The 25,977-nt window shown below is 41.3% G+C and overlaps 2 protein-coding genes across 4 annotated transcripts; one reads left to right on the top strand and one right to left on the bottom strand.

Moving 5' to 3' along the window:
* Positions 1-1,189: 1,189 nt before the first annotated feature.
* Positions 1,190-11,421, top strand: LOC141968185 (F-box only protein 21-like). 3 transcript variants are annotated; one of them, XM_074922620.1, is made up of 8 exons: positions 1,190-1,423; positions 2,957-3,124; positions 4,370-4,459; positions 6,384-6,454; positions 7,156-7,319; positions 9,138-9,248; positions 10,006-10,033; positions 11,206-11,285. In XM_074922620.1, the coding sequence occupies exons 2-7, from the start codon at positions 3,000-3,002 to the stop codon at positions 10,030-10,032; spliced, it is 588 nt and encodes a 195-aa protein (XP_074778721.1). In that variant the 5' UTR covers positions 1,190-1,423; positions 2,957-2,999; the 3' UTR covers position 10,033; positions 11,206-11,285. The 3 variants fall into 3 exon arrangements, with proteins under 3 accessions (XP_074778721.1, XP_074778712.1, XP_074778731.1); XM_074922611.1 differs by lacking the exon at positions 10,006-10,033 and having other exon boundaries at positions 11,206-11,421; XM_074922630.1 differs by lacking the exons at positions 4,370-4,459; positions 10,006-10,033 and having other exon boundaries at positions 11,206-11,421.
* A 216-nt stretch (positions 11,422-11,637) lies between these two features.
* Positions 11,638-25,765, bottom strand: IRAK1BP1 (interleukin 1 receptor associated kinase 1 binding protein 1). The gene is made up of 4 exons (XM_074895943.1): positions 25,452-25,765; positions 18,205-18,270; positions 13,923-14,053; positions 11,638-12,888 (listed from the first exon to the last, which is right to left on the bottom strand). Exons 1-4 carry the CDS (start codon positions 25,704-25,706, stop codon positions 12,618-12,620), a joined length of 723 nt encoding a protein of 240 aa, XP_074752044.1. The 5' UTR covers positions 25,707-25,765; the 3' UTR covers positions 11,638-12,617.
* Positions 25,766-25,977: the final 212 nt, after the last annotated feature.

The raw sequence follows: 25,977 nt of genomic DNA, 5'->3' as shown, positions 1-25,977 counted from the left end.
GCAAAAGATGGTAAATACTCCTTTTTGAGGAACTTCCTCATCAACTTGCTGATAACTTGAATATTTTTCATGTCATGAATGTATGGAGAGACCTTCCCACTGCACAGATAACCTTTCTACCTCTGAGTAGGAATATGCTGTCTTGCAGGAAATTGTCTATATTCAAGGTTGAGGGGCAAATCACTTCAACCTCTCTGTCACTTCTTCCTCAAAGAGTTGTCACCTTCAAATCTAGCTAGCGCATTTAAATGCTAGAAACATTACTCACAGCAGTCTGAGCACCAAGACTCCATGTGGAGAAAGGCTTTCCAGACACCAAGTGTGCTTTTCTGTCCCTGTTTCTCTTAATTCCTATTACTAAAATTTGTTTTGCTGTTTGATGCTGACTGAGCTGGAAGTGGGGTTCTTAGAAGAAATACATTCTTTCAATTTTTCCCATTTCCATCAAGTGGCAACACAAGTAATGGAGAAGGGAAAGCAGCAGTTCTAGTAGAGCCCAAGGCGGTCTCTTACTTGAGAGCTGGCACATGCACTATCAAAACCACCACCCAGGAAACCTTTGTTTCAGCAATGCCTTCATCCACCTGTGACAAAAGCAGGCCCACGCACCACGGCCAAGCGCTCTCTGAAACACCAGCAGGGTCATTAGAGGCACGCTGTGAGGCTGGGTTAAGTTTCTGTTAAAACATGACGCCCTTTGCATCAACTTCACACCAGAGAACTTCCTCCTGGCTTCTGTTCATAGCAGGCTAAAGGTGCGTGCCCACCTTCACAGAGATTACTTAGGGGAGTTGCAAATACCACTTAAAATTAACCTGCGAAAAGAAATAAACATTTTTTTTCTTTCTTTATAATCTCCTTAAACATGGTAAGGGTATAAAGTCCCCCCAGGTGTTTTGTTTTATTGTGAGAATGAGAAATCTGGATCGGAACCGCTGTGGGAGCCTTTCCACGCCAGTCTGGGAGCAGGCGGATAGCGCCCGGGCTCAGCGCTCACCACTCCGGGCTCGTTTCAGGCGTTAAACCCTTTACTCTGGGAAGGGCCCGAGGCGCCCCCGCCCCCCCCCGCCGCACAACATGTCCGCCGGCCCCCAACGGCCGCCACGCGCCGCCTGCAGCTCGTGCCCCGCCCCGCGCCCACCGGGCGGCTCCGCCCCTCGCCGGCCGACCGAGCCCGGCGGGGCGGGCACCTGCGGCCAGCGGCTGCCGGCGGCGCGGGGCAGGGCCACGGAGCGGGCAACCCGTCCCCGCCGCGGGCAACCCGTCCCCGCCGCTTGCCCTGCCCGCTGGTCGGCGCCGTGCCGTTGGCCCCCGGCCTTGTGGCAGAACTAGCGGCCGGGGAGTCGGGGGCTCCCGCGGGGTGCTGCAGCTGGGCCGCGCGCCCGGCGCCGTAAAGCACAGCTCGGCTCTGCCAGGTTTTCAGGTACGGCGGATATGCGCAAAAGTGCTTTGATCTGTGGGGTTCCCGCTTTGGTCCTGGCTGTCTCTGCTATCTCTCCGTCTGCTACCGCATCCTTTCTGTCTGGGGGATCCAGCTGCTCAAAAAGCTGCTTAGAAATAGGAGGAAGACCGGCAGCGACACAAGTTGTACCCGTCGTGCTGTGTAAACGCTGTGGGCAAAGTGGTAGCTTTCCCCGGGGGGTCCCGTCCAGCTCTCCAGCCTAGCAGGCTGCTCCTGGTTATTTTGTTGAACTGATAGTGACTCCTACTCTCCACCACCCCACCCCCCGATATATGCGGGTAAACAAGTACTGTAGATGTACAACTACTGATTATGTCTAAAATTAGGAGATGTTTTTTCTTTGCTGTTGGTGCTTAAGCAGGTAATGCAGAAGTGAAAAGTACGGTTTGTGGTAACTTCACACACGCAGATGTTTTCGTATTCCTTACAGTATTCTTTGGGCTTGCTTCAGCATTATTCTGTGATCTCAACTGCCTTTGCTAGGCAGTTTTCATAAATCTAACTTCCTATGTACATATGTATGGTATATGTTATAGTAACCCAAATTAATTTCGTAAATGGTGTAATTTGGGATAGCAGAAACTAGAAGCAGCTCAGAAATAACTGAAACAATTTGCCTGTGCTTGCAAGCTGAGTAGTATCTGTAACAGCCGCTACTGGAAACTAATGTGACAGAACAGAGCGTGAATGTAGATGACTCTGAAACTTGTAAACCTGTGTGTGCCAAGAATGCTTGTGTAAAAGATACAAGTCTCAAATTTCAGCAAGTCTTAGTTCTGATTTGAAAAACCCTCATCGATGTGAAAAGACAGTAAGTGTACTCCTCAGCTGAAGGCGAGTATCTTAATTTGACAGGGGAGGAGTGAAGAGGCATGAATATCTTAATGCATTGGTAAGGTGTGGCAGGTGCCTGTGGAGTGAATAATGATGTCAGATTCTTTTCTAGTCAAGAGAGGGAACTGTGGCACACATTGTTATCATCTCAGTATGATGCTATGCATGCTTTCCATCTGAAGGAAAAATCCCTTAGTTCTATGTGCAGTAATCACTGAATCTAAATAGATTTTTCTTGAGGCCACCAATCTGATACATCAGGCATATTTAATACACTTAATTAGGTGATAAAGCAGCGCAGTGAATTTTGTTCCTGGTGAGCAGCATTTTATTGCAAATTGGACAACCAGACAACTTCCCGGTTCCTTTTTTTTTTTTTTTCTGTTTCCAGATGAAAGAGATGTCTGTATAACTCTCAACCAGGTTTTAATTTTGTCTTGTGAATCTGTCTACTTTAGTCTTCTATTAGTTTTTATAAGTACTGTTAAATTTAATGCGGTTTGGCCTAATTTAGGTGTGCTCTGGCTGTAAGTGAAATGCATACATACAGATTATCTTGTGAACCAACAAAGCAATCTAAAGGAAACTTTTAAGTACTACACAACTAGCAAAGCTGCTAGATAATTTTTTTTTGTTTGTTTTTTTTCCTCCTCTTTTCAGAGTAGAGAGCGGGGAAGTGTCTTTGAAGAAACTTCCTGTTGGGATGCCTCCCATCAGTGCAGCTGCAGCTCTGCAGATTTGTCTGCTGCTGTCTGCGCTTCCTGCACAATATTTCATATCCCAGTGGTATGGAACAGACTCTGCTCAGCACATCCAGATGACAGAAAGGTTGTGAGTCTCTCTTTCCCTACTGTATTTTTTTATAAGGGAGTTCTCTTTCTGATCCCTGATGACGCTTTGTCCTGGAAAGCTGGAGTGTTGGTGGGACACATTGACTGTTCCTACATGAAAACAATGTCCAAATCATACCTCAGCCATTTCTGTGGCTTAATGTGACTCTATTTAGTTGTTTAAAGATGTCCTTCACAATTTGAATAACAACCACTGTTTTCTTCACTTAAAAATCTATGTATAATCTGCGTGAGTGCACGAATGTACCTTAATCTCATTCTGCTTTTGGATATTCCAATATATGTTACTGTGAGTTATGTCCCTTTAAAAGGGGAAATGGAAATGTCTGATTAGTAAGGCTATATCTAACTTTCCATTACCTTTTGATGCTTACTGTTAAAATAGATTTTGTTGCATAGTACGACTCAGTACAGAGTCTTAACCAACAAAAATTTATTCATAGTAAATTACTTGAGGCAGTCATAATGATAGAGTTGAGTAAGTAGTGCCATTTTGTATATGAATTGAGAACTTACGGATTGACAGGGTCGCGTGCATCTATCTCCAAATGTGAACTGGAGAATACTACATCAGGTCCAAATATTTGATAGTGGTAACTACTGGCAAATGTTGGTATATTGAAGATGAGTGATGCAAAGAGAAACTTAAGTGACTTAGTTTTAACAGTATAACCTGTGTAGTGCATTGGTTGTGTGATTTATCTGTAGAACTGAAATACACGAAGTAATGAGAGCAAAAGATTGGCCTCATGAAAAAAGAAGTCTGGCTTTGTGTGTAAAGACCGAGATTTAAATAATATTCAGGTTTCATGGCATGAGTCAACTTCTAACCATTTAGATTTACACAAAAACTTTTAGGCTATTTTTTAATAGTCTTTTGATTACGTGCACCATTTTTGAAATGTCTCATGCTCACTATTCTCAAGTAACAGTTAAAACTGCAGAATCTGATGCAGTTTAGCAGTTCCTGTAGTCTGAGTACAGAAAGCAAGCAACACTGTAATGAAAAATGGTGTTTTCCAAAATTTACGTAGTTTACTGGTACAAGTGATTACTGAAAGAATATTAATTTGCAGTCTAGAGGAGAACTTGTTCCTGGTCACTGACTTTTTTTTCCTGTTTGCTACAGAATCAAAGCCTTAAAGTTTAAATATTTTTAAAATATATAAAAGTGCTAGAGAAGTTTTTTGAAACAACATCATGATCATTTTTATTACTAAAGGATAATTGCCTCTTGGAGCAGCTTTACAAAATCTTACATGAGTCTGGATGCGTGGGCAGATCGTTTAAAGCTGTGGCTATCAAAGACAAGGTAGGATGTTACATACTGTCTACCCTCAACAATAAATCTCAAACACGGCCTCTTCTTAACAGGAAGGTATGCTGCAGGGGTGAAATAAGTAACAATGAAGAAGTGTCTCTTGTTTGCTGGTTGAGACGATTTGGAACTTTCTGCCAGGTTTAAGAAAACCTTGTGACTGTATTCTACACAAACATGCAATTTGAACTGCATGTGAAACTAAACATAAATCATGGCAGTAATTCTATACATGTTATTCTCTACTTTAAATGTATCTGCTTATGAATTCAGGACAATTAACCATATTAATGATTGTAAGCAGCTACCTGTTTGTAGAATCCAATACTACAACATGGGATGGACATCTTATGCTGTATATGGTAGTTCAAGAAAACTTGAAATTGAACTAGAAAACAGCAATGGGAAATCTGTGGGTCTAGGAAGAAGGGGAAACTTGATTACTGGACATGTGACAATGAGTTGGTCTAGAAAAAGTAAAATTATATCCCTTCATATATATGTCATTTTAATTTAAGAATACTGTTGCTTAGAGTTGTTTGGACAGGTTCAAGGGCTTGCTTGTGAGATTTAATTCTTGTACAGTAGAAATGCTCCAAAGGTTTTACCTTGTCTGGACCTTCAAAGATCCTTTATTATTGATCCATGTACAGTTATCAAGGGTGTCAAGTCCTCTGAACTGTGGAAAATCAGACTTAGTTTTGCCCCCAGGAAAACCTAGGGAAATGTTGTATGAATGGGAACTGGAACTGTCCTTTTCTTAGGTTCACCATAAATTGCTTTGCAACTTTGTGGAAAGCTCCAGGCATATCTAAAGATAAAGCATTCAAAGACCAAATGATCCTTTGATTACGTGTATATAGATGGAGCTGCTTGTGTCTTCCGAGTATCCTATAATATAAAGAATTGGTTATCCTGAAAATATGATGACATTTGAGACCTCCCAAACCTACTATATGAGCTGCTGTTTTCAACAATGCAGTCTGACAACCCAGGATATTTGCCCATTCCTGTTTCTGTTAAAAGGTATTTGTCAGTCTTAAGTCTTCCTACAGATTTGAGCTAAACCAAGACTTTTATAAAAAGAATTGTTTGCACAGTTGTGGAACTTGCTCTGATTTTCTTCCAGGTAGGGTAAAGGGAGTAAGACTGAAAGAGGGAAGGTAGTGAACACCATAAAAGAGGAAGGAGACTAGGACAACCTCTAGTTCTTAGGCACCAACAGGTTGCTGACTAGTATGGATGGAGTATGTTAACCCAAATACATCTGTTCATAGACTGCTCCTCTTACATTGCCAGCAGAAGGAATATTTGAAACCTCCCCCCCAGTAAATGTTCAGTTTGCACAGTTTCTTTATGCTTTCTCTTTTTCACAATAGCGGTGAAAAACATAAGCCATTTCCCTAAAGATGTTCTAAAGATGTCCCTCCCCTAGTCCCCACCCTTTAAATTCAGATGAAATTCAGCCTAGTGCAGAAGGAAAAGCTATACTTACTGTAGCCTTAATCTGGGACTCATTGCCAGACACCTTGTCCATACCAGTGTTAACCAATCTTCTAAGGATTTTACAAAAGATACTGAAGAATCACTCTGTTAGAATAATATTTGCTTACCTGTTTAAAATAAATGGGTTTCCTCTGATACGAAAATTCTAATGCAACTGTAGAGTTAAATATCCAGTGAAATGAGATTCATGCTCTTTTTTCCCATTGGAACAAATTCCTTTGTCTTGTGTATTCCTTAAAAGTGGTTTTAATGTAAAACTCATCTGGGCTTCAAATTGTGAAGAATTTTGTATCAAAGGCTTTGATGTATCCATCTATTCAGACAAATGTTTAAGATAGTAATAATCAGAAGGCAATTATCCTAAAACTCAGTTTCTAAAGAACTTGTTTGAGTTGGTAATTTTACATTTTAGGAATTGGCACTATGGAGAAAAGAAAACCAAAAGTGGCAACAGTGAAGCAGAAACCCATTCTTACTTTGCAGGTATTGGGAGTCTTCATAGTCCTTTTGGATTTTGCTTGTGATATTGTCACGTATAAGATCTTCTGCAGTGGATTTCTATACTTACTTTGTAAATTGTAGTCTTTTTTTTCCCCCTTCTTTCTAAACATTATTGATGTTCAGTAAACAGAAGAGAATATGTAAAATCCAAGGCCTTTTCACCTTGTGTTGTGTAACAGAGTGTGGCTACTTTGTACTGATGTATGAAACAAAGGTATAGCTTTCACTTGATTCAAATGAATTGATTTAGATCAACTTCATAAAAGAAACAGTTGATCAGTTTGCTCCTGGAAAAAAAAATTCCCTGTGGTCAAACTGAATAGAAGAATTCTGTAACCTAAACTGGGAAAAACTAATGTCAAAATCAGTTAGCAGGTGTAAGCACTGTAAAATATTGATGTAAGGCTTAAATAATTGTCAATATATACATGTGTTTATGTTTTCCAAAGACCTCTATGTAATATCAAAGGCATGCAAATAGAAAAATTCCTTAGCGCATGCTGCTTTCTCAAATACAGTAATATTCTGGGGGAAAAAACAAAGTACCTGTTCCCTTGTTTACTTCACTTATTAATCTAATCGTCAGTTCTATCCTGGTAGAAGTCAGAAGAATTTCTGTTTAAATGTTTAATATACTTGATCAAACACTTATCCTTGCTAAATCTCTTTCTTTGTTAAATTAGAATCAACTTATGTCCACAGTCCAAAGCCTGAATATATTCGGTTCAGTGTGGGACAGGTAATAGTTCATAAAAGATTTGGCTATTTGGGAGTCATTGTTGGATGGGATGTAAAAGCTAACACTCTAGAAGAACGGCTGCAACACAAACATCCTCCAGCAAACCAGGTTTGAATATATTAAACTCTTGCTTTATTATACATTACACAGAATAACTCAGGTTAAAAACCTCAGAAAGACTGTTACAGACTTCTGCTAACCTAATGGGAAGTACTTCAGAGTCCCACATCACCTGTGCAGCTGAGCGGTACCTCCACTTCTCTGCTGTTGGCCCAGTACGGCTTTGCTTTTGCACCACTGACTGGTTAAGCTTCGCTGGTCAGGGCTGTACTGGACATGTCTCGAATTAAAATGACTCACTTCTGATACACAGTGTTGTATTTAAAGTAGCAGTGTCAACCCATAACATTTAAATGGCCTTCTCATGCTGTGTTACTGAAGTTAAAAGGCTGTTAAATCTTTTATCTGATCATCCATAATTGGTAACATCTTCATTACACCTAAGAATCCTTTGTGTTTAATCAGTTTCAGTTAGAAAGCAATGCTTTTGGGGATCTGGATACTTGGAATGTAAATCTATTTAACAATGTATTTTTGTTAGAATTCTTGAAGCTTTTGAAATTTTCTAGCCTAAGTCCATGTTGTATTTGAAAATCAGATGCTAAATCTTTGTTGACAGTGCAGGTCTGATAATACAGTGCTGCATACTCTGTGGGTTGGCCGCTGACATGCTGCGTAAGTGGCAGGAAGGCACTAATCATTAAGTCAAAGAGGATTGAAAAAAATGAGAAACTCAGCCTGTAGCAGAGAACTCACGTTCAGCTGGGAGCAGACATTCAGTTCTGTTTTGTGTTTTGTTCCTTCCCTGCTGTAATTTTATGCACTCATCACCCATTTTTGGCTTTTAAAACACCTGCATCCTTGCTTTCTTTTCTCCTCTCAGTATTGTTCTCAACAACTGAACACCCGTGAATTTCCCATCGGGCATTCTGACTCTTTTGATGTACCTTGTATTGTTCTGTTCTCCCAGCAACCCTTGTGTTCATCCTTATTGTTTTAATAGTGATGACGTGTGGTTAAGTGTGTGTCTTTTGGGGTTTTTTTAACTCGCCTTTGCCTGTCATGTTACATGCATCAGCTATGCAAAATGCCTTCTGACGTTTACGAGGCAACTGCTAAGCTTGGTCCTTGCAAATCCCCACTAAACATTAGCCAGGCTTTCAGTCCAACTTTTCCTTGCCTTTCTTTGACTTTCAGTTCTTTACTAAACTGCTGAGCAGAGGCCACTGCCTGTCATATTGATCGATACTAACTGCTTCATAAACCCCGCTTAGCTGTCTGTATTCATCCATCACTTTTTTGTCTTTAGATTGTGGGTTACTGTGGGCAGGAATGTTTATGGACAGTAGTGAGCATGGTGGGATCCTGGCCTGTGATTTGTTTTCACAGGCACTGGAAAAATTATAGTAAGCCACACTTTTCCTTTCTTGGCTGGAGGATTTTTATATATACATAGAAGTTGCCTTAACTCTGTCAGGATCAGGATGAAGCTTTGCCCCTCTCTCTCTGGTGTTCTCTGTTGCCAATTGTGAAGGAAGAAGGGTGACTAACAAATTGTCATGGGACCTATATAAAAAACAGGGATGTTCTAAGTCATGTTTCTTGCAAGATCTATGGGAGAAAAGGTTAATTAAAATCTTGACTCTTAAAAAATGTTTCAGATATGCCAAGAACTTAATGTATTACAGTTTTGGTTGCTTTATATTCTCCGAACTGATGTTGGTAAAATCATAAAAATGAAGTTGCTGTATGTATGTATTGAGTGGGTTTAGGTTCTGTAAGCCTAGTGAGATTTAACTGATTATATAACGTAATCTTTAGTCATCATCTCCCCTTGAGGCTATTTATTTCCTTCTATTTTTACAGGATCTGAAAAATACTCCTCACTATCGAATTCTAATTAACAAAGCAAATGGCTTTGGCAAATCTACAGCTTACATTCCCGAGGAAGAGATAACAATTATTATGGGATTAGAGGTAGTATTTATTTTTTACTCAGTTGCAGCTTGTTACCCTGTATGTTTAAAAGTTGGTTGACCTTTGGCTTAATAGAATCTATCTATTTTGCAAAGTTAGTGAAAAGTAATAGAGAAAGCTGATGAACAATTTACTGATGCACTTTCGTTTTTGGAAGGTGATAAATGACCAAACCCAGGTACTGCCTACTTCAGAGTATCCAACTGCCTAGTTTAAGTGTTCTAGCAACGACTTCTGTTGTGTACAGGCTGTTGCAGACATGGACTTCCGTTTTAGCGTTTCACTGACCTATCAAAGTTGGACGAGTAATTTAATCTTTTCCTACGGGATCTAGAAAAGTATATTGGTTTCTTAATTCTACTCTGAAATATCTGCATTTCAAACAGCTCCTGCTCAGCTGCTGCCTGGACTGAGTAATGTCTCCCTTCTTAGCTGCTGAACTCTCTGGGAGCCAGAAATTCTGTTTTGTGTATCACGGTCTTGGTAGCTTTTGATTTCTAGCTTATGCAACGTGCACCTGATGCTTAAACTAGTCAGACTCTGATCCAGAAAACAGCCTTCAGGCATGCATGCCACATACAAACAGCTTTTTGCAAGGAACCAGCGCTGTCGCTATTGCGGATGCCTTCTTTTGAATAGTGGATAGTGGCAGTATCTGTATTTAAAATAACAGCAAGTAGCTGAAGCATTCATCTGACAGGAGATGCATGGTCTAGTCGAACATAGGACATTCAAATTGGCATCTTTTGCCTTTCAGGAGAACCTCCCCAAAGGAATTGTGTAAGGTAGGCTGGTCTAAAGACTATCTATCCATGCTCCGTCTTGAAACTGTGCCACTGCACATAAAGGATCTCTTAATCGATGGGGCCAAACAATGTGACACCATTACCTCTTTTACATGGGAGAAGCCTTCCTTCCAGTTCTTGTTCCTGTTTTAGCCACCGATTGTAATAGAAAATGTGCTAACATGCCTGAATTTAGGAGCAGGAACTATGTTGTTGCAGATAAGCAAATGTCAGAAATATTTAGAACTGGATTCTGACCCCTAACTTAGGTGTCTAAAAAACGCACCTTTCATTACGTCAGTCAGCTGGCTACTTTTGGTTATAGTCCATGAGGAGAAACATATAGCTCACTTTAAACATTTCCCTTGTGTAAAGTAGCCTTTAAGATATCAGATTGCTTTATTTACCTGCCTGACAGGCTAATCCTCCCCACAGATTATTAGGGGACTGATGGTAACAAGCTCACAAAATCAGATACTTGAAAGTTGTTGAGATTAATTACAAATGGTAAGTCATGCCTATACCTCGTTTGAAAGGTCTGTGGATTGCCCTCACTCAGCCTTTCCAACAGCCTAAGAGGCAGAGTAATTTCCTGAAGAGTTGAGACTGATGAGAAAATGCTTAGACTTGTCCTAACCCTTTCCCAGTTGACAGTTCCAACCTGCTCACTGTAGGCTTTCTGCATCATGACAAGGAATGTAACTTGGCTGTGCATCTTTGAGTCAGACGTTGTGGTACCTAAGGCCATCAACTTGGTGTGTCTTCACTATTTCCCTGACTACTTCTTTACTGTTCCTGCTGCCTGACTGGGCTGGATAACTGATCCATTGAAAAAAAAATAACAAATAGCTCTACCTGTAACAAATGAGTGGCAACTACAATAAGTGCTGATTTTAAAACATCAATGCCGGTGTGGATCTAGCACATAACCTCTCATGAGATATGTTCAACATTCATAGAGTACTTTGAGAAGATCGCTGTTCCGATGACATAAATTAGGTTAAGGCACATGCAAAATCCCACTGAAAGTATCTCTATGTACATTGTGTTTAAAAACTAATCAGGACTTTTCAAAAAGTTAACTGTAGTAACTTTAATGGTTCCTTTAAAGTGTCAGTTTGTATTTGCTGCTAATTCTGGTGCTTACTCAACTGGAAATGTTATTTTCTCAGGTGCATCACCCTGATATGAAAGCCTATTTCAGTGGATATGATGGATCAAAATACATTATGCAGCCATGGTTGAAAAAGATCTATCCTCATGACTGAAAAATACCTGTTTGTACATGTAATGCACATCCAGACAACGTATTTCCTTTTTATACTTGAGCAAACCGACACCAAGATGAAACTCATGTATAGTTTTACCTATGACAAAATAAACCATTCCTAAGCATGTTTTACATTGAACAGTCTGTTCTGTTAGAAGTGAACACACTGCATGTTCAGTTTACCATGACTCTGGACGGGGATTAATTTCCTTCCAGATCTGGGAGGTGTTTTGCCAGTTATCAGGGCTAGCATAAAGGACACAGCCAGCATAAAGATGAACCAATAACCAAATTGTATTTGATACAAAAGGGTCAGTACATGGGTGAGCACTGGGGGTACAAACAAGTCAGTCAGATTATAGATAATCGACATAAATCCCACTGACCCCAACAACGACACCACACAACCAACAATGGGGGGAATAAATGGTGAAATGCAGTCTCCCATAGAAGGGATGGGAGACAAACAAGTCAACAAGCCAAACACATAAAACCAAGGAAGCCACATACTGAATCTCTACACAGCCCACATTTACAAAAGCCAGACCTGACTGGAGCCCAGTCCCAGGGAGGCAGGAGGTCCTTCCCCAACAGGGAACTCTGCAAAATGCATCCACCTCACAGACAGACACTGCCCCTGCCTGCAAGTGGTCCCAGCTTTTATCCCCAAGTGGGACACCTGACCTTTGCTTACTTAATGCAGACACCCGGGGCTCATTTACCCAATGGCTCTCCCTGCAAGGCCGGCCCCACCCTGGAGGGAAGCCTAAAGGCAAACTCACCCCCCCTTTGTGAAGGGCTGTGGGAATCACCCATATGTCAACTTTAATTTGGGGCTTGGGGTTGAAACCCCAGCATTTCAGGAGGAAAGGTTTAAATACATCCCACTTTCAACTAGAAGTACCAAAGGTTTTGCACATCTTGCCTTGTTACAGGGAGAAGAGGAAGAATCTAAACAATTAAGAACTGTACTTTCAGAATTGTAACTTTAGGGGACAGAGAAAAATAAAGGCCACCAGGAACTGAAATATTTGTGGGGAGGGCTGTAGTAAATCCTCCAATACTTTGACTACCCTCTCTACAAAAGCATGCACTGTGCTGCTTTCAAATGATACTTGCAAAGGAAGAGTTAATCTACTTTTTTGCACCTGGACAGATATGTTAAGAAACCACCTACTTTGGCTCACTACACAAACCTCATTCTTAATAGCCTCTCTTAACTCTACTTGCTACCATAAGAATAAAGTAAAAACCACAAAAAACTCAAAAGAGCATAAGAAATTTATTAAGAAAATGTGTAGGACTTGAAAGTTTCTAGAGCAACTTGTTTCTTCTGTTTTCTTTTCCCTTTATCTCAAACACAGCAAACACTCTACAAGAAGCATAAGCAGTAGCATTCTGGATTCTTTCCTGCAGAGTCAGTGACTCTGGGGAGTTTGATAGAGGACTGTTTATGTGGCCTCCCCATTCTTTTGTTTCTTCTTCTCTTATTAATAAAGGTTTTCCCAATGACTGGCCAAACAGTTGACAGACTTCGTGAGCCTTCTGCCGTGTGTTTCCAACAGCAGCAACACACACTTGACGGCTGAGAGGTAGAAAAAGCAGCACGATAACAAGTAGGGCCAACTGATGTACAAGTACTCCTGCCAAGCATTTCTTTTGTTAATACCTCAGCTTTTGTAACTGCAGAGGTGTAAGGCACATCACCTTCCACCAGCTTCTGGGTGATAGTTTAGGAGTTTGAGGGGAGAGTGTGTGAAGAAAATGTCAGCATCCCCATCAGCTATGATCAAGCATTTCTAACTCCCACAGGCTGCAGGCATCGGGGTGGTGTGTGGTGCAGAGCAAGAGTTCAGCCCTTGCTCCAGGCATTTGGGTGGCTCAGCTCTAAGGCATACTAGCACCTATTTAACTTCACTGGCCTGATTTCCAGGTTCCTGTGTAGATACCCTTGAGATGATACACTTCTGACATCTCCAGAACTGTTAGCTGCAGCTGGTTAAGCTTGATTCTTGGACCAGGCACTATTCTTTAAAGAGGCAAAATCCAAACCAAGATTAAACTTCCCTCTGCCCCCTCCACCCCCCCGCCCCCCAATGTCAGTGGGAGAAGCAGGACTTTGAATAGTTAATGCTTAAAATATCAAGACTGAGAGCTTCGTGTTTTGATGCTGAGCAAGCACCAAACATGGTTTTTTCAGATCATGTCAGCAGCTAAGAGTAATGGGAATTGGCAAGGGTACTTCAGAATTATTAACATCTGGTAACACACTTGTACTTTTCATGAATAAACACAAATCTACACTTGCTGATGTAACCAAAGTCAAATTCCGTTGACCTGATATTCACAGATTATACTTCCAATGGAAATCAGTGGGAAAATGTTTTTTTTGTTACATTCTGCTTTTGCACAGGGACACTGTAAAAAGAACAAGCTGTATCTTCTAGGCTCCACAGCATTATTTATAAGTTACATTTAAAACAAACACTGAAATCTTTGAACATAAATTTTAATAGGTATAAAGGAAACCATTTGCTCCCATTACAAACAACATAAATTATGTATTCATAATAACTCCTATCTGAGGCTGTAACATTTGTGGTGTGAGAGAGAACTTACCGAAGGGTGTCTATAGCTTCTGGTGTATGGTAGAAATGAGGCGGACTGATGGTAACAGAGGTTCCTAACTTTTCAATGAGTAGATTGCAAACATTCTGCATTTTTCCAAAATCGCTGAATACAATACAGACCTGGGAGTGAACACAGACATCACACAAGTATTTTTTTTTAGTTCTTCCCCTATGATTCAACACTTGTATTTAAATCAGTATAAATCCAGATATGTACAAACTAAACATATACGGGACTAGTATAACTCCAATATTTATTTACTTAGAATACTTATATATAGCCCTAAACACTATCATTAGGTCTGCAACAGAAAAAAGTTCATAAAATGGTTTAAAATTGAGGATTAAGGAAACGGTCTTCTGGGAGGAAGTATGACATTCCTGGTATGCAGACAATTTGAAGAATGAACGTGCTGTCTGGGACACATGACTAGATCCATCCTTGCTCTTCCCTTTTCAAATTACTGGATGTTAATTATGCAGAAGCCCAAGCAAAATGACATGGAAAACATTTCCCAGGAATGACAACTACATCTTAATTCAAAGCATCAGGTTCAAAAAACCTAAACTATGAGACTAAACTAATCCTAGTCCGGTACAGCTTGCAGTGGGCTCGAAACCCAGTGTGGCTGAACAGACTCACTCCAGTGCCTACAGAGACCTGGGCACTTCAGACGGATTAAAAACAGTTTAAACATCCAGCTGTCTGGGGATTTGGCAACAGGAAGCATTAAATACAGACGCATCAGGAATTCGGGTGTTTTACCAGGCTCTACAAAGCAGGCATCCCTATCAGCCCCGGATCCAGAGCCCTGCAGCCTTTTCCTTGTGGAAGAGTGCCAGCCAGGTGGCGACCTTCCAGGCAGGAGCCAGCCTTTTTCTGTGGCAGAGCAGAGTCGCCAGGAGTGAAGCAATGATGCCGAGCTACTACAGCTTTCAGGAATTAGAAATCCTGAGTCCCAAACTTCTTTAGAAGAACTAAATCCTCATCTTCACTTCCCAGTACAGCACTCTCCCCACTAAGTCAGGCTCACCTCTCATCGCTGATCTCCTTTTTTGCACAGTAATACAGCTTCAACAGGAGGGGAAGAAAAAAGCTATGGTAAAGAAAATTCCACTGCCACCCCCTGCGATGTAAGGTCATTCCTGTGGTTGCTCCAGTCCATGCAGCAGCAATCTATCCCAGTGAAGGTGTATGGTATAGAAACCCAAGTCATGGAATGTCAGCTGCACTGCAGTAGCTTCCTGTGTGCATACCACAGATTTACCTTGCGGAAAATGAGATAATTCAAGGAAGCTGAAGCTCTCAGTGAGAGAGGAATGGGCTACTTCACATACAGGGTAAGGTAAAAAATAGATACCAACAATTATCACAAAGTATTTAATGCACATGTCTTGTCACCCTTGGCAGCCTTCCGGCGCAGTACATCCTGGCTTGAACCCTTGCACTGGCTCAGCAGCTCTTCACATAATGGAGCCAAAGCTGGGTTGAAGGCCTTAAAAATTTACCAAGATGGAGAGGCAGGGCAATTCCATCTCCTACAAGGAAAAAGGGTCACACCTGTTGGTGCAAAACTTCACCAAGCCTGCATCTTAATCTCAGCTGTGCACCCTTTATCTCTTAATTTGGGGGTTGGATCACTTTTGGGAAGGTGCAGTACCAATTTAAACACAACAAGAAGATGAGACTAAACCTAGATTTCTTTCTTGCCATATATAAAAAGCATACATTCTCTTGTGCTGTTTTGCCAAAAAACTGCCAGAGTTGTATTTTGTGGAAAGTTGAAAGTCTCACTGTGAGGACTTTCATAGTGTTTTCCAGATTGCTATCTGTGTTTACAAAATTAGTTCCCTCAAGGGGACAAAACAAAAGAATGATTAAACAAAATAACTGTGGGTCTTAAGCAAGAGATAAACTGCTCAGATTGGGGCAGTTCCAGGCACTCAGGAACTTCGCTGTTAAAAAAAGAAGCATGTAATCAGGTATGCTCAGGGGCAGAAAACAACTGAGCAATAGCTATGAATGTGGTTGAGTTTTCCCCCTAAAAATCACAGTTTTCATTTAGAGCTACGTGCAATAAATTCCACTTACATTTACAAAGAATACCTGAGCATTAAAACACAGTGTTTCAATTTCTTCAATAAAATTAAGGTTGAAAAGTGTGAAGAAATAATATGAGGGTATGCAAAACCATTATGGACATTATAAGGTTTGGGTAAGGCTGTAAAGGACAAGAAGTTACGGTTTATAAGGAGGCAAATATATTAAGAAATGCACACAATTAACATAATTTTCATCCCATGAGATCATCATTCAATAAATGAACTGTTACGATTAAGATAGTATAGAGCTTTGTGATCTCATACACAACTTCTTTCTTATGCATATTTCCCTTTGTTATAGCATTAAAATTTATCTCCTTACAGTTGAAAGTGTATCTTGAATTTTTAATTGTACCTTAAAATAGCTATTTGTCTAGGATTTTCTTCAGTCTTCTAAAAACTCTTAAGAGTAGACAAATGGTAAAAAGAGTTTGTAGAATGAAATAATGCATGACTTCCATGATTTAATGTATAGCACAAATATAATGGCAAACTCTTCAGTAAAGAAGTGTGAGTTAATTTTAAATCCATTTATATTGCCAAAGCATGCAAACGTGCTGGTCAGTGGCACTTCATTGGTTTATGAAGCTGCACTAATGAGACAAGTACATACATAAAGCAGGACCAAGGAGAAACTATGCTCTGCATAAAGAGTGACCATACTGCTACTTAAGTGTACACGGCAGCAAAGCACCAGGACTATTGCTAGATTTTTCAAGTTCTGACACTCAAGTCCTAGGCAACCATCCGACTTTTGAACAGCAATTACAGGTGGTGCAAGCTGCCTCCAAACAAACATGTAATTTGCTTTCCATGAACAATTATTGTTGTGTAAAAATTAATAGCAGAAAGGAGATGATTGGTTAAGTTACCACTTAAGACTAAATGTGTAAGCGTAAACTTGTCTGTAGTCTACGTAATAATTCAATATAGTTTTAATTTATTTTTAAGTATAGCTTATCTAAAAAACATGGTGATTTAAGCTCTCATTATAGGTGTCTATGAAGTAAAGTCATTCAGAACATGACAGTGATGCACACCATTTAAGTATCTAAAGACACATTTTAAAATTCAAATTTTGTTCTCAAAATTCTTGATTATTTCTGTATTTATTGCTGTTATTTAGATGAGAATATGCCTTCAAGCAAGCAAGCAAACTAAAGAGGCTGAACCCTATTTTAGGGGATTATAAACAACAGCTCTGTAGAACAGCTATCATTTTATTGCGGGCTTCCAGGTTTGCTTAATAAGGATCTGTAAATTTGCTGGGTAGTGATTAAAGTTTGACCGTCTAAAAAGATTCACTGACTGAAAACACATCATCTCCCTCAGTGAATGTTTCCAGCACAACATTTATTTCTTACTATAGCATATATGTGAAAAAATATACTCCCTTGAGCTGCTTCTTAAGTAAACAGGATTATTCCCATATTTAGCTTTCACACAGCACTTTTAACCTACAGAATTCCAAGTCAGTTACATAGGAAAAAATTAGCTTTGCTTTACTTGCAAGCAAGCTGGAGGCAGAGTTGTGCAGAGCAGACCAAAGTCCAGGAGATGTTCAACTGTGGCTTAAACAGATCTAGATTAGGGCTGCCATGCCACTGCTGTCCCCCATCCACTCTTGTCCTCTGCCTTGCATTGCTTCCAGTTCAGGGAGCTAAAAATAATGGAAAAAATAAAAGCTAATCTGGGGGGGGAAAAAAAAAAAGTTATTAGCTGGAGCAGTTTTCTGAACTGACCTATCACCTGACCACTTAAGTACAACTCCTTGCAAAAAGCAGAGGGCAGGAAGGGCTAGGGGTGAAGGACAGTGCAGGACCATGGGTTTGCTTACACTGCCACAGAACAACAACCTTAGAGCCCCAGAACCAAGTATTCCCTTCTGTAGCATCGGGTCCATGTCATATTTGAAAAGCACACATTCATCTGAGAAGATAATTCTTTTCATATTACAGTAGCAGAAAACATGTTCTGCACACAACAGAAGACTGCAGCTGAACTCCACTTTGAACTGCAGTCCTTCAAGAGTTCTTTGCACTACACTGCCTTTACTGCTGCGGACATCTACTCTTCGGTATGAGGAAAGACAGTCTGTAAATTTTCATTGGTCCTTGCCACATTTCTTATTCTTTTTTATTATTATTTTGGTTAGGTTGAATACATACCTCTGCTTCCATTTGGTAAGTATTTTCTATTCTACTAAAATCCTCTGTTACAGTCATATTTTCTTCCTAAAACAAAGTACAAGAATATAATCTTAAAAGACAGAAATTAAGCATCTGTTGAAAATTAATGTACATTGAATTGCTTTGACTTATTATGACTTAGCAACAGAAATTTGGAATTTTCCATGCAAATCTCTTCAGTTAAAATCTAGCTGGATGTTGAAGACTTCCTGACATTATTTAAAGTAAATTATACAGTAGCTCTATAATGTAATTTTGCTGCTATTCACTTGAAGAGAACAATTAGGTCTTAAAAGTGGCTGCTAGCTAGAAGCTGTGTGTATCAGAGTGTAATTGTAAATTCACCTGGTTCAAAAACCTAGAAGCTTCAATTGTTTTCAGGAAGTATGTGAAAAGTGCTTTTCAGGCCCCTATTTTAAGGTATTTGAACAACAGCGGCCTGTAGCAAGGCCATGTGAGCAATCAGTGAGCACTGGTTATTCTGGCGGAATAGTAACCCTTAAAAGAGGCTATTCTACCAGTGACACTTTTGCCTTAATAGCAGCTATATTATTCAGCATAATGGCTGCACAGAGCACTAGCAAATCCTGCAAGAGGTAGAGATAAGATATTGAACTAACCAAGATACAAAAATAACTCCAGTTACATCTGAATATTTGACCAGCTTGCTAGCGGTCTAACGATCACATTTCTTTCACCCACTTTTCTGTTTGGTAAACAGTTTGGATGAACAATTTATTATAAAATCACTGTAACAATAAAAAAGCACAGTTTACAATTTAATTGTAAATATAACTTTGCATTTAACACCCAGGAACCGTAGGGAAATGGATACTAAGCCTTCCAATTACTGAAAAAGTTTTACTTACTAACTTTATTTGCATAGGAAAACAATATTTGCTTTCAGTGTTGATATTACATCTTAATAAAACGACCAAAGGAGCATTGTGAAAGTATGCCAGAAATGGATGATGCAACTGGTAAAGCTGACAGTGTGACCCTGAAGAACACTGCGATTATAACAAGGAAAAACTGAGATAAGCAAGAGGGATGCAAGTAGGGGAATACCAAGATAAGCTCACAGGAACAAAAGCTGCTAATTGAACTAAGGTGAAAACTACTTGAACGATGAGTGAGGTTTCCTCATTAACATAGTAAAAACACACCCTCGAGTAGGAAAAGGTCCCCTACCAAGAAAAGCCCCTTCCTCACTGAACTGTCGGAGTTACAGAGGATACTGAGACGTTAAATCGAGACGAGGCATGTTGTTAACCGATGAGGAACAAATCGATGAGAAACTAAAAAAAGGTCATTACATTAAACGTGTATTTGTGGAGTCTGAAGTGTATAAATATGCCACTTGCCTGTGTGCGATGTGTTAGCTTTGTGAAATTACCACCTAGTACCCATCTCTGCACAGATATGGATTAAACAAATATCTCGACACTGTGTGTTTTTGGCTCATTGCACACCGGGTAAAAGAATCCAGATTTTTGGAACAACATTGACACATTTCAAAAGACGCTTTGTGTCAGAGTATTTCCTGCAGAGGCTCAAATCTCCAAGTTTATCATGTAGCATGCATGCATAGATTTTATATAAATGACATTAATCATGAGAAGCATTTTCCTTTTAAAATATCATATGGAAATTAGATCCATAATTACCATTGCACAGCAGCCTACAAGAAACAAATTCTGAAATCTCGATTTTATGATTGATTGGCAGTGCTCAAATTCAAGCACAACATCCTATTTTTGGATAATCTTTTCCAGTAAGGGCAAGGACCAGGGCCAGTTAGTCCCTGGAAAACCTGTTTCCCCTTCTACAGTCAGAGATTTGAGGTACTTCGGCAGTGTGGTGGGCTGTGGTTTGCTAAAGAGTGCTCAAGTCAGCCCAGCACCAACAACTCATTTGATTTACAAAATGGAGAAAATCTTACTAATTATGATAGAATCCAATTACAATTGACAAGAAAGGTTTTTTTCTGGAGCTCTTACATATCTTACAGAAATAACCACATGGAAAAGCTTTTTTCTACAACTCATATTTTACTGAAATAACTATACTGTAATAAAACTTTAGAGTAAACATAGAAAAAGTGCATTTGTTTTTCCTTGTCCCCGCTCCTTTAATCCTTTTTAAAAAAAGTTCTCTTTCCTGTTGAACGGATTAAAGTCTTCTAATTTGGTTTTGCCCTCCGCAAGATTCCTGTGTATTTAAGGACAGTGCCATCCTGTGGCTCCAGGCACTATTGCAAGATCAATGCAATCGGAGTGAGAGATCATTTTGTGCCATCTATTATAAAATTCCCTTCACAGATAATTTTCATCCCACCAGATTCGACAGTAGCTGTATGTGTTATTGAGGATAAATGGATGAAATAATTGCTGAAGTCCTAACAAGGTGGCCTCCTGTGATACATCTTCTGTAGATAACTTTGTTCCTGTTTGGGAGCATGTTGGACAAAGATATGGAAAAGACGGGTAGGTGATGACAGAATTTTAAATTGGAATCAAGACTTCGACTACATGAAAAGCAAAAGGCTTTTTTCCTACTGCTTATGTCTACTGTTCATATTTTGGCTGAGGAACTGTCCATTTGATTGCAACAGTCACAGGAAAAGAAGTCTTCACTGTGACTTAGGGAAAGTTATACTTCTGATGTGTCAGGTATTCTGGACTTCTGGAAGAGCTTTCTCCATTTTATGAATCTGTGAGCCAAAAACTGCAGCAGGAAAATTAAATTAATATAACATTATTGTTATGTGATAAGTACCCCAGAAGCCATTGAACACTTCTTAACAGAACTGGACTTGCATTCTGCTGATATATCCTATCTTCTGAGCTAGCAGTAACATACACCATCAGTGCTGCAGATACTCAAAAAAAAAAAAAAAAAAAGACAGTCAATATCCCACTGAGCTTATAATATCAAGTCTAGAACTGTACTTTGCCTTATATTTTCCTTCTTTTCAACAGAACAAAATCTTATATAGTCCTTCCTCCCTACCTATCTGTTACTTCTGAACAGTATCTTCTTCACAGGACCATTGTGTCCACCCTCACCACCATTGCTGTTTACTGGAGTGACTGCTCCTTTCCCCAGAAGAGAACAGGGGAAAAAAAAAAATAGATAATGAGAGAAAGCACACTTCAAGGAGACAGCTATATAACAATACAGTATGAGAAAAGCCGACCTGCAAAGTTATGTGTACTGCTCCTAGTTACTGAGTTAACAAAACTGTGAGACCTTTTCAGGAAACACAAGAGCAGCCCTAGTAAGGGAAAATGTTTGGAAATGTACACTAATGCACTGTTGTGGTATGCTGCGCTGATACACGTAGTTATAAATAAAAAAATCTGGAGACGCCTAGAAATACCTCTTAAAGTTTACTTGTACATTTTCAACGATATATTGGATGTAACTTTACATAATGAAAAATACTGATACCTAAATACCTAAAAGACAGCTTCATCCACATGCACATAACATTTTTGTACTTAGTACTAAAAAAATGGGAAATGAGAGTCTCGATGTATGCCCGTATCTCCTAACAGACCACCCATCACAGTGTCCCCAGACAGTTCAGGATGGTAAGCACCTACAATCAGCGTATGCCCCAGCTACACATCGGGTACCTGTGCTCCAGCCTCTCACTCTGTTCTGTTTGGCATTAGATGGACAGAATGACAACCTAAAAATCTACAGTGAAGAAGCTTCTGCTGCTTTTAACATCCATTCAGAAGTATATGTAACAGTTACTTTAAGAAAGGTAAAAATCAGATTTGTACTCAGCAAATGTAAGGATACTTTGGGATATTTCTTAAAATACGTGGCAGTCTAAAAAAGTTGACACCTTACGCAGGTTTCTACATTTCTTATTCAAGGATATATTGAAACTGGAAGATTTTGTAACTGAGTGAGCAAGACTTCAAAATATTTTTTTTTCACTGATTGTATGGATGTACATCCATAACTGTGACTCCTAAATAACAGGTTTGAAATATGGAGAATACTGCACGTATATCCAAGGATATAGCTCAGTACAGACAAACTCTAAGCTCGAGCATATAGTTTGTGTTTTGGTTGGTTTGTTTTGTCAAATAACACCCTGACTGAGACAACAAATATTATCACCATTATTTTTAAACAAGATGACCAATGCCAATTATTAGATACAGTGGTTAAGGAAAACAAGTGTCATCTCCACACCACTCCCCAAATAAATCATAGGGGGTAAATATAAAATCAGTTTGCTTCTAGAGAAAGAGAAAAAAAATTACTTTTGAGCAGCTGGGCTGAGTAAGAGAAATTGGTTTCCCCATTGATTTTACTTTCCCTGAAGCCTTCAAAGCAGATTCTGTGCTCTGAAGTGCTGCATATACTTACAGCACTCTATAAATAAATACTACTATGTGCATCTATTTCTGATTAAAATCCTGTGTAAATATATATGGAAATTAGGTGCTGCCCCCAGGCATCCTGACAAGCTGCTAATGCAAGTTCCTACTGCTGCAAAGGTTACGCACTTCTGATCTCACAGACTTCCTAGGATTGCAACAAGAACAGTTAAGGAAGTTGTTCTATGGATTAATTAAAAATAAACATACAGAATAGCCAGCTGATTTCTAAAGAGGCCTTAGATAAGCCTGCAACAACCAGAACCATATGGAGATTGTGAAGAGATATTAATTTTACAGTGGTCTAGAATGGTATTAGCTACAAGTGATATTAGCAAATGCAGTTAAGAACAAATTGCCAGCAGTGAGAGTTGTTAGTAGAAAAGCTACAAGGCAAATAAAAGCTCCAGCAGTGGAGTGATTTAAAATTGGATGGAACAAAGCACTAAAAATTATACCGCAGGGAACTACTCTGAAAAAAACCCAAACTTCATGTTGTTTTTCTCAGAGTTCCCTAGAGCTAACACTTTGCTAACACTGAGAAACCCACAACTTACGCAGCATTTCACAGTCCCTCAAGTAAGTAGAAAGAACTAACAATTCTCTTCGCCAACGCATGGCATCTCTGAAACAGCAAAAGATTACTGTGAAATTATTATAACTGTAAGAAGGCACTGAATGCTCTCACATTGATAAAGCAGTCCACTCTCCACCTAGGTTACTCCACCGCTGCTTTCCTGCTCCCATTACATTTCTGAATCTGACTACATATACCCAAATGTAACCATGTGTTTGTCCAGGTCATATGTTATTTTGCAATTGCTTTTTCTAGCCTGGAGTAGTGTGCACAGCTCATCTAAAGCACACTTAATTATTTAACATCCTGCCTACTCCTTTTTTGTGCCATCTGCCATATGTCGAATGCTCCATGCTACCCTAATTCAATCAGGCTCATGTCAAAACTGGAAGTCAGTTATTCAGATTCACCGTAGGGTAGATATCTGCAACTATCTTTTCTAATCTATCCACACTCTGAAGAGCTATTTAATTGCAGCCAGGATGAAAACACCCCATGATCTGATAGCTCACCATGGTGGTGGGTACAAAGCTTATCGTTCTCTCTGCTAATAAAAACGAATGCATGAGGAGTTCCCTTGTCTTCTCCCATTCCTCTTAAAATACACCAGACATTAAAGTTCCATTAACTGACTTAATAGAAACGGAAGGTATTCAACAGGTAATTCCATACAAAAATGCACCGTTTCTGACTGAACAGGTCATTCTGATGGCAACGGAACTGTGCTCCTTGTGACAGACACACACACACAGCCACGTGTTCAGGAAAAATGTAGGGAACAGGATCACGTACCTAGCCCACAGCAGCCTCTGTGTCTCTTTGCCATCTAGTCCCATAGCTGCAACACGAGCTTTTTCTAAATCAGGGGTTAAGGGGTATTTTTTATTGCCTTCTTTATTCCCAAACAAATGCTTTATTTAGCTGCTACAGAAACAGAGACAGCATCACTATCACTTTTAAAAGAAAACAGTAAATTCTATTTTGTTGAAGGAAAAAAAAAGTTGGACTCGCCACTTATCTTCAACCGCATGCAGCATGGGAGATGTGGGCATGCCATTTCACTGTAAGCATATCACTGTTTAGGCCAAGTAGCTTACGCTCTTACTTTGCATTTACTTAATTCCACGGTAACATGGTGCAGTATCATGAAATCTGCAATTTTTTCTTTTTTACTACATTGATTAATATGGTGTCAATAGCAAAGTCTGTCATCTCCCTTTTCTGTAGCTCATTTGTGAATACAGTAAAAATGCACAAATTTCCTGGGGAACTTCAGTGGTAAGTACCTTTCAAAAGCAACCACTTATTTTGTCAAAGATCAGCTTTGTTCTGTGTGGAACACTGTCCAAAACGCCTTTATAAAAACCAAAAACATCAGCAGCACAACTGATTGGACAAATACCCTTACGGAGCATTTATAGCATGGACAAAGCTTTAAAAGCAAGACTATGCTTTTCTTAATGTCATAAATTAACTTCCTGAGGCCAAGAATCTTATGGTAACGGAACTTTTGGAGTCCACAAGGGGCGTCTGTCACTTCAGCTATCTTGATCCTGCCTCACGTTGTTTCCTACCTCTACTTATCTGGAACAAGAGAGGAAAATTCTCTGTAGGCATTTGTCGCTGAGCTACGGTACTCACACAGTTACACCGGCACTTACACACATGTACAGGTTAAGTTATCTTGCTGTGCACCCCCTTATCAGCTTCATCCGTGTGCACGTGAGGATTCTGTGTTACACGAACAAATGCAACAGTCGAAGCAGGATGGTTTCACATGCAAAACAGGCGACCTGTTGGAGAGCCCGAGCAGCGACATTCCACCCTTTCTGCTGAGCCTGGCAAAGCTGCAACCTCCGAACGACGGGCCGCGTTCACAGCCGCTGCCTGGGCCGGGGGCTCCAAACGGCGCTACTCTGCTTCCCGCCGGCCAGGCCGATGAGCGCAGCGCCCCAGGAGCTGGGCTCGGGGCCGCTCAGCCCGCGCCTTTCCCTTCGGGGCTGCCCCAGCCCGGCCGCCCCTGCTCCCGGTGCCGGCAGGACGGCGCCTGACCCCGCAGGTGCCGAGCGGCGTACGGGAGGCCGCGGCGTCCGGGGGGAGTCGGCTGTACCCCGCGGCCGAGGGGAACTACCCCCCTCCCTCCTCCCCACGGGGGAACCGCCCGCCCTCGGAGCCCGGCGCCACACGGGACCCCCCCGCTCCGCCCCCGGCGCGGCAGGAGGCGGAGGGCGGGCGGCGGCTCTCACCGGGACGCCGCGCTGGCGGGCGCTGTGGGCGATGTACTCCAGCCGGCGGGACACGCTGCTCCGCGCCGCCACGGCCGCTCCCTTGCGGCTGCCCAGCCGCAGCGACACCCGCGCCCGGTCCGGCCCGGCGCTCAGCTCCGCGCTGCCGCTCACGTGCACCTCCCGCCCGGGCGGCGCCGGGGCCGGGGCCGGGGCCTGGGCCGGGGCCTGGGCCGGGACGAGCTCGGCGAAGACGCGGGCGGGGGGCGGCGCCATGGCGGCGGGGCCCTCACGGCACCATGGCAACCGCCGCCCGCGCGCCCGCGGCACCCTGGGGGCGCGCACGTGACACCGCGTCCTGCTCCCTGCCGCCATCAGCCGGCGGCCGGGCGGGGCCGCTCCCCGCCGGGGGGGTGCCGGGGCGGAGCGCCCCTGCCGCCCGCCGAGGGGCGCCGCCGCCGCCGAGGCAGGGCGCCTCCGGCGGTTGCGGAAGGGGGTTGAGGCGGGCGGCAGGGCTGCGGCCCTTGGGAGCGCTGTGGCGGCGGAG

The sequence above is a fragment of the Athene noctua genome, chromosome 1 (genome assembly GCF_965140245.1).
Source record: "Athene noctua chromosome 1, bAthNoc1.hap1.1, whole genome shotgun sequence".
Taxonomy (NCBI): Eukaryota; Metazoa; Chordata; class Aves; order Strigiformes; family Strigidae; genus Athene; species Athene noctua.
The sequence above is the reverse complement of the archived record's forward strand: the minus strand, read 5'-3'. Positions and strand labels throughout refer to the sequence as shown.